This window comes from Pogona vitticeps, chromosome 2, assembly GCF_051106095.1.
Source record: "Pogona vitticeps strain Pit_001003342236 chromosome 2, PviZW2.1, whole genome shotgun sequence".
Lineage (NCBI taxonomy): Eukaryota > Metazoa > Chordata > Lepidosauria > Squamata > Agamidae > Pogona > Pogona vitticeps.
This window is the reverse complement of record NC_135784.1, coordinates 32,561,951-32,571,065: the sequence shown is the minus strand read 5'-3', so window position 1 is coordinate 32,571,065 and position 9,115 is coordinate 32,561,951. Positions and strand designations below refer to the sequence as shown.

General features: G+C 41.6%; 1 protein-coding gene across 3 annotated transcripts in view; it reads left to right on the top strand.

Moving 5' to 3' along the window:
- The first annotated feature begins 1,537 nt into the window (after window positions 1–1,537).
- LOC110088055 (histone deacetylase 11) overlaps window positions 1,538–9,115 on the top strand; it is a 34,814-nt gene continuing 27,236 nt past the window's right edge. For 2 of the 3 annotated variants that reach the window (XM_072988865.2, XM_020810112.3), the window contains exons 1-2: window positions 1,538–3,002; window positions 5,553–5,701. In XM_072988865.2, the coding sequence (XP_072844966.1) occupies window positions 3,001–3,002; window positions 5,553–5,701 (151 nt within the window). In that variant the 5' untranslated portion in view covers window positions 1,538–3,000. The other variant, XM_072988866.2, reaches the window with a different exon arrangement.

Genomic DNA, 9,115 nt, shown 5'->3' with positions numbered 1-9,115 from the left:
AATCTGGGCCTTAGAAAGTGGGCCTTAGAAAGCCTGGCTAACAACAAGGCCAGTGGAGGTGATGGCATTCCAGTTGAACTATTTAAAATCTTGAAAGATGATGCTGTTAAGGTGCTACATTCAATATGCCAGCAAGTTTGGAAAACTCAACAGTGGCCAGAGGATTGGAAAAGATCAGTCTACATCCCAATCCCAAAGAAAGGCAGTGCCAAAGAATGCTCCAACTACCGTACAATTGCACTCATTTCACACGCTAGCAAGGTTATGCTCAAAATCCTACAAGGTAGGCTTCAGCAGTATGTGGACCGAGAACTCCCAGAAGTACAAGCTGGATTCCGAAGAGGCAGAGGAACTCGAGACCAAATTGCTAACTTGCGCTGGATTATGGAGAAAGCCAGAGAGTTCCAGAAAAATATCTACTTCTGCTTCATTGACTATGCAAAAGCCTTTGACTGTGTGGACCACAGCAAACTATGGCAAGTTCTTAAAGAAATGGGAGTGCCTGACCACTTTATCTGTCTCCTGAGAAACCTATATATGGGACAGGAAGCAACAGTTAGAACTGGTCATGGAACAACTGAGTGGTTCAAAATTGGGAAAGGAGTACGGCAAGGCTGTATATTGTCCCCCAGCTTATTTAACTTATATGCAGAATACATCATGCGGAAGGCTGGACTGGAAGAAACCCAAGCCGGAATTAAGATTGCCGGAAGAAATATCAACAACCTCCGATATGCAGATGATACCACTCTGATGGCAGAAAGTGAGGAGGAATTAAAGAACCTTGTAATGAGAGTGAAAGAGGAGAGTGCAAAAAACGGTCTGAAACTCAACATCAAAAAAACTAAGATCATGGCCACTGGTCCCATCACCTCCTGGGAAATAGAAGGGGAAGATATGGAGGCAGTGTCAAATTTTATCTTCCTGGGCTCCATGATCACTGCAGATGGAGACAGCAGCCCTGAAATTAAAAGGCGCCTTCTTCTTGGGAGGAAAGCGATGACAAATCTTGACAGCATCTTGAAAAGCAGAGACATCACCTTGCCAACAAAAGTCCGAATAGTCAAAGCTATGGTTTTTCCTGTCATGATGTATGGAAGTGAGAGCTGGACCATAAAGAAAGCAGACCGCCGAAGAATTGATGCCTTTGAATTGTGGTGCTGGAGGAGGCTCTTGAGAATCCCCTGGACTGCAAGGAGAACAAACCTATCAGTTCTAAAGGAAATCAACCCTGAATGCTCACTTGAAGGACAGATCCTGAAGCTGAGGCTCCAGTACTTTGGCCATCTCATGAGAAGAAAAGAGTCCTTGGAAAAAACCTTGATGTTAGGAAGGTGTGATGGCAAGAGGAGAAGGGGACGACCGAGGATGAGATGGCTGGACAGTGTCTGCGAAGCAACCAACATGAACCTGACACAACTCCGGGAGGCAGTAGAAGACAGGAGGGCCTGGCGTGCTCTGGTCCATGGGGTCACGAAGAGTCGGACACGACTAAACGACTAAACACACACACAGCCTGAATCTGATCTTTCTAGTCTGGCACCTGGGGTTGACAGCTGCTGCCTTTTCAGGCTTCTGCTCTTCTCCTTAATAAATAAATTCAAAACAATTATTTCTCCCGTCATCATGCCTAATTTGGGCCTACAAGCCTTATTGGGGTGATGTCTTTCTTAGGCTAACCGAGAAACATTTTATCAGGTTGGCCTAATAAGATATCACACCAATACTGTATAGACTTTGGGATTTCTTTTGTGCCACCACAGCTATTCCTATTTTTTGTTTTGACCCAGAGGAGGTGTTAATAAAATTTGCTAATTCTTGTTCTCCAAGCCTTCTAGCAGATTTTAGAAACATGGTGTTTTCAAAGAAGTAGCTCTGTTAGTCTGTGCAAGCATATCAGAGAAAAACGCAAAACAAACCAACAACAACTAAAACACAAAAACATAGTAGCAATTGTGTTTCTGTGTGGTCATGGAGCCATATATAAATAATGACAGCCATACAGTTTTATGCTTATGTCTGAAGAAGTGGACTTGATTCACAAAAACCCACACTAGAATATAGAAATTAGTCTTGAAAGTGCCACAGCATTTTTGGCACTTGATTTTTTGTTTCTATTCTGTTTAGAAAATAAAGAGCATAGCAATAAGGACTGATAGTTGGATCGCCAGGGAAAGCCTCTCTCTAAAATAGTGTCACCTAGTTCCTATGTCTTACTGCAGTGGTTCCCAACCTTGGGTCCGCCAATGTTCTTGGACTACAACTCCCAGACTGTTCCACAGTGTTGTGACATAGAGAGGGCTAGCTTATCTTGAAGCCTGAAGCTTGGATAGGATCATATGCGAGAATGCAGTCTTTCAAACAGCCTGATCCCAAGCTGTGTGTAGATTTACAGCACTTTGAACTATACCTGGAAACACATTGGTAGCCAGTTAAGGTCTAGTAACAGGGTAGCCGTACAGTCTGTAAGAAGCCCTGGACAAACAGTATGACTGAAACGTTGATATCCAGTGTTTAGAAGTAACTGAGGTATGTATCATTATAACCAGGTGTGACATCTCCTGCCTCCTGAGTGCATGTATAATATAATTAGATGTGCTATGATTCATCTAACCAATTCATTTTAATTATATATCTAGCGAAACTAAAGCACTGTTTAGTCGTAAGATTTCACCGTCCCACGGTGTCTGTAGATGAAGATCACGGGAATTTAGTCAGTCTTGGAAGAAAGCTTGCCCGCGAAATTACAATTTCGGATTTAAAATTAAAAAAAAGAAGCCTAAGAAATCCCACACTTGACTGGCCCCTCATGAATACACTGGCTGTCCGGGCAGAGGGGAGAGAGAACTAAGGGCAGCGAGTGATGGCACGAGAAGGCGAGAGGCTTCGTTCGGTGGCTCTGAGCGTGCTCGCTAGGAACCGCGCATGCCCAGTGACATAAAGGCGTGGCTTTCTGACAAATCGGGAGTGCGTGCGATGATCCATTGAGGGGGCAGCGTCATGTGAGTACGGGAGTTGCGGGATGGTTTGGGCCTCGGACGGCGGGGGCGAGAGGCGGGGAAGAGGAAGCCTTGACGGGTGGGGAGGGGAGGGCGGCCCGCGAGTCCCCCCGAGGCGTTACTTCGGCGGGGGGGGGGCGTGAGATGAAGGGGAACCTTCCCACCCCCCACCCCCACGAGGTTGCGCATCGTTGCAGTGAGTCCGGCGGTGGTTGTGACTGCCTTGCCCGGTCGCGCAATAAGCGTCGTCGTAGCTGCAACTGCCCGCTTGATTCCAGCAAGGCTGGAGGAGTGGAAAACCACGACGTCTATGGGGCAGGGATTCTTGTGGGAACCCGGTTCTTCAGCTTCATGAAGTTGGCGTGGGGTGGGGTGGAGTATAGAAAGGAAAGGAAAAAATCAAATAATCCGAGAAATTAGATTCAGATAACGGAAGATTCAAAAGTAAAGCCATGCTGTTCACTCTTGAGCTAGAATATAAACGTGTAGAGCTACAAGCACAAAATGACCTTGTCCAGCAGGCATAGAAAAAAAGGTGTTTGTTTTTTTTAGGACTATCCCTTTTTATTTATGTGAAGAGCATTATTGTACTTAAAACTGTACATAAAACATTGTGATTTAAACAAAATACATATCAAGTAATTGGGTGAACCTAGCTGCTGGAATATAGCATTATTTTGACTGTTCATCCATTTCTGTTTATGACCCTAAGCTCTTGAAACTATTTAGAGAGAGAGAAAATGTCCATGATTAGTACAGTGACCCTCACAGAATATACTGTACAGTCACAGAACAGTTGGGTGAGACTCCTGCCTGAAACTCTGTAAGTCCCCACCAGTCCCACCAAATAGTCCACGTGGTCCCAGTGATGCAGTCCGGCATAGTGCAGCTTCATAGATTCAAATATTTATTTATTTAAAATATTTTTACTCTGCCTTTCTCCTTGAAAAGGACCCAAGGTGGCTTATAACATCGAAAGAAAATAGAGTACTTGAAATTGAAAACCATGTATATACCACAGTTAACATCATTAAAACATAAAATTTAAAGCTAAGAACAATGAGTAGAGGCATCTTGCATCATTAAAAGGCAATGTTAGAGCTGAAAATAATAAGTATACTGAAAAAGCCACTCAGAAATAGAAAATACAAAAATGAAAAACACAAATAGTACTAAAAATTTAGTCATAATCCACAGCGCCACCACGTCCCCATAGGGTAGAATACTGTCTATCTGCTAAGCCTATTAAAGCTTTTGGTGGACCAAGGAGTAATGATGTAAGGACAAGCAGTACTGATGTAATACAATGTACTATTGTTTCTTTTGGTCAACTCTTTTGGGAGCCTCGTGGCGCAGTGGTTAAAACGCTGTACTGCAGCTAAAACTGTGCTCACGACCTGGGGTTCAAATCCCAGGTAGCCGGCTCAAGGTTGACTCAGCCTTCCATCCTTCCGAGGTCGGTAAAATGAGTACCCAGCTTGCTGGGGGGGCAATGTGTAGCCTTTATAATTAAAATTGTAAACCGCCCAGAGAGTGCTTGTAGCGCTATGGGGTGGTATATAAGTCCAATAAATAAATAAATAAATAAAATAAAATTTAGGTGTCTAATGAGTTCCTAGTGAGTTTCCATGGCTGATTGTGGATTTGAACACAAGTCCCCTGCAGCCTAGTCTGTCACCTGGTTCTGTAGGCCCTATGTTGCTATGTGGGTTTTCAGGATGAAATATTTAAGGAAGTTTTTTTTTTTCCAGTTTCACGCCCCCAGTGAGTTTCCATGGCTGAGCAGGGACTCGAACCCCAGCCTCCTGAGTCCTAATCCATTGCTCTATCCACTACACCTGACTGGTTCGCTAGGGCCAGGCCTATCAATTGTTATTCAATTCAGTCTTCTGCTCGTATGCAGCAGATGTTAAACAAACAAAAGGGAAGGGTAATATGATTCCCTGACCTAGACTGAATGGGAGATGTAATTTTAAACAAATGCAGATGAGTGCTTATATAACAAAATGTTACAGAAATGAAGCCACAAAAAAAGATACTAATTGCTGAAGCATTAGCAGTAAAGAATCTCGGAGTGTGACAAAGAATATCAAAGGAATTAACACACACTATAAATTCCTTGGAGTAGAAACAGCTCTAATACAAAATAATATATCCTGGTTTCTGGCGTTCCTATTTTCCCACTGTTGTCTCACTTCACTGGGTATAATATTTCACATCTTTAGTGCCCAAAAGCAAAAAGAAGGGAAAGTGGGGATGAGAAATCCTTAATCATCCATATGTTTTGAACTTCAGCTCTTTTATCAAAAATCCATTGTCATGCTTGGTGGGGATGATGAGAGCTGAAGTCATCAACATCTGGAAAGCAAAAATTTTTTTCCCAAGCTGTAGAAAATAGTCTACAATGAGCATTTATTTATATTTATGATTAAGCATTGCTTAATTGGGAACAATTTTTGTGGAATGTGTTATATTTTTTCTGTCGATATGTTTGGCTCTCCAATGCTGCTGTTACTTCTGGATTATAAATGCTGTTTTCCATCCATTTCTAAGGCCTCACAAGACAGAACTCTATGAAGATGTCCCACCCACATGTTGGCCTATTGTGTATTCCCCTGATTACAACATTACATTTATGGGACTGGAGAAACTACACCCGTTTGATGCTGGAAAATGGGGGAAAGTAGTAAATTTCTTAAAAGGTAAAATAAGAACTAAACGGAAACTCAATGTTTGGCAAGAAGTCAACTTATAAAAAGTAATATTATATAGATGGTAGGCTTTTTTTCTTACTCATTGAGCAGTAACTCCCTACCTTAGGTCCCCAGATGTTCTTATATTACAGCTCCTATAAATCCTGTCCAGCACAGCTGGATTCTGGGTTTTTGTCCAAGAATCCCTGGGTACTCAATGTTGGGAATCAATGTAATAGAGGTATCAGATATTATTATTTTCATAATTTGGGTATATTATTGTGTGAATTATTTTACTTATCATTTCTTACTATATTACAGTGGTGCCCCGCATAGCGACGTTAATCCATTCCGGATTAATCGTCGCTATGCAGAAACATCGCTAAACGGATCGAAAAAACCCATTGCAAAAGCAACATCGCTATGCGGATTCGTCATTAAACGGTGCGCTCGTTAAGCGAGGGACCACTGTATATTTATAACAGAAGTATCACAAGTTGATTATTGAACACTTTAAAAAGAAAATATATTTGCATGCCAGACCAGAGCTGTAAGGAGTGATTTTGGTGCCTGGGGTTTTGCTGCTCTGTTGGTTAAGCTTGAATCACATGAGATTGCCATGGGTGGCAAAAAACAACAACAGAGGAATGAAGTGGAACACATGGGTTTCACCTTGCAGTGACAATGTCGGTTCCCTGCTGAGCCTCCTGTTTTGTTTCCTTCTTTCTGCCCAGGGAGGAGCTGCTAGAAGTGTTATACACACTAATAGTGGGCAAGCTCACACCTTCCATCAACAAATGCAAAATGATCAAGTCTGTGCCCTTTCAGCAGTGAATTTGTGCACCCTCTAAATTTTGGCTTTCTGGGTCAAAGCCCCAAGCACCATGTTCTAACTGTGGCTCTTTGATAGACACATGTTCTTGGTGACATAGTGTTCATAATGGAAGTAGTTAAATGGATAAACTTTGCAAACTATTTTTGAGCTGAATTATTAATCTCTGTTAATTTCCTATTAACGGAACAACACATTCAGTACAACATGCAACTGAAAACCAATAACCTAAGTCTGACCCACAAAAAGTTGGTTTCCTTCTTAATGCTGGACTTATGGTTGTAGCAGCAGAGGTACCGGTAATAATAATAATAAATAATCTTAGAATTACGGAACTGGAAGAGATCATATGGATCTTTGAGTCCAGCCCTTGTCTGGGAGACACAGTGGGGAATCAAACTCCCAACCTCTGGCTCCACAACTGTATGCCTAAGCTAAGGAGTGAAGGAGGAAATAGAGGGAGGAAAAGGAGCATGTGGAGAGAGAAAGGAGGGAAAGAATTGAATGGAGACCCAGATGAGGGGGTACCCGTCAGACCGTGGCAGACCTTTGCGCCCTCCAGGATAAGGACACAGTACCCCTATTGGAGGGAAAACCCGGACTACTATTGAACTCTGATCCACCAGGTGATTGACTGGGTCCTTGGGACACTGTTGGGGGAAATCCCTTTGAAGAAGGAAGTTGGAAACCCCTCTCTGACCCGTTGTTAGAAGGTGACAAAACTTGGAATGCTTTTGCTGAAACTGGTTTTCTGTTAAATAATGCAATAAACATTACTCCAATTTCCAAGCCTTGCAAGTCTGCTAATTTATTTGGAGAGAAAGAAGAGCCACCTTTAGAACCCTCATACGAGGATGTCAATGGGACAGCATGTTTCTAAAGGCCCCGTCAAATAAAACAGTTTTATCTTTAGCCTAATTATCTGCAGGTAACACATTCCATAGCCTATTGGCCATAACTGAAAAGGGACGGTTCCTGGTGGTAGTTTTCCAGGCCACTTTAGGGGTGGTGACCTGCAACTGCAAAACCTAGGTGCCCTGGATGGCCCAGGTGGACAGTCTTAGGGAGAAACTCTCCATCAGGTACCCCTAAGTGTTCTTCACTTGCCTGCAAGTCTGGATCATTCAGATTAAGCCAGTATTTGCCCTCAGTGAATAATGAGAAGGAAGTCCCTATACAGTGGTGCCTCGCTTAGCGATGTTAATTGGTTAAAAAAAAAACCCCATCGCTATGGGAAAACATCGCTAAGCGAAACACCATTTCCCATAGAATGCATTGAAAACCAGATAATCCGTTCCAATGGGAACGGATTACCGTCCTTAAGTGAAAATCGCCATAGGAAACATCGCTAAGCGAAACACAGTTCCCCTATTGGAATGCATTGAATAGGTTTCAATGCATTTCAATGGTTTTGAAAGGTCCGTTTTCACTATTTTTAAAGTGTCTTAAAATGTTCAAAAACTGTTTAGATTGCTTGGAATCGTTAGGGCACCCGGTAAAACCTTTGCAAACTTAATTTGGCTTTGTTCTGAGTCTTCGTTAATTTTTGGTGAATTTTCTCTCCTCTCATTGAAATGCATTGAACTGTAGGTTTGACAGCTGTCAATGCATTCCAATGGGGGGGGAATTCACCAAAAATTAACGAAGACTCAGAACAAAGCCAAATTAAGTTTGCAAAGGTTTTACAAGGTGCACTAACGATTCCAAGCATTTTAAACAGTTTTTGAACATTTGAAGACACCTTAAAAATAGCAAAAACGGACATCGCTAAGCGAAACAGGGGGACCCAAACTGTCATCGCTATGCGAGCCATGGTCCCGAACATCGCTATGCGAAATTCCCCCATTGGAAACCGCTAAAAGGAGCGCAAAATCACTCCTAAAACCTCATCGCTAAGTGAATACATCATTAAATGAAGCAATCGCTAAGCGAGGCACCACTGTATTAGCGCACTAGTTAACTAATCTTGTTGCCAGACATTGCAGTAGACTGGACTGAATGAGTGCCTAAGATATGCAAAATAAAATGAATCATTTTTTATTTTTATTTTTTTATTTAACGATAACATAAACATAAAATACACAAACGAAAATACAAATTAACTGTGTTCCCCACCACCATAGTCAGGACCTCTTGAAATAATCATCCTCCTCCTCCATCTATATTCTTCTATTATTGCCCTCTTCTCCAGAACTGCATTGATGCTTGATTTGGAGCTTTCTCTTTTCCTCTTGCTAACACATATTTCAAAAATCTGCCCCATATATTATAAAAATTATTCTTTTTCAACTCTCCTTTCTTAACCTTTAAATTAGAAGTTAGCTTATCATTTACAGTATAGCTATATTCCATATTTCATTATACCATTCATTCAAAATTCAGATTTGGATTTCATTTGCCTAGCTATTACTAATCTAGCTGCTGTTAATAAATTCTTTAGTCATCATATTCCACATTCTCAAATATTATTTAGTCATCATAATCCACATTCTCAAATACAGTATTGATAACAAAGCTATCTCAGGATTAAATTTTATATCTTTTTCACATTGGTCATTTAGTTCTTTGAAGATTAGTTTCCAAAATCTTTG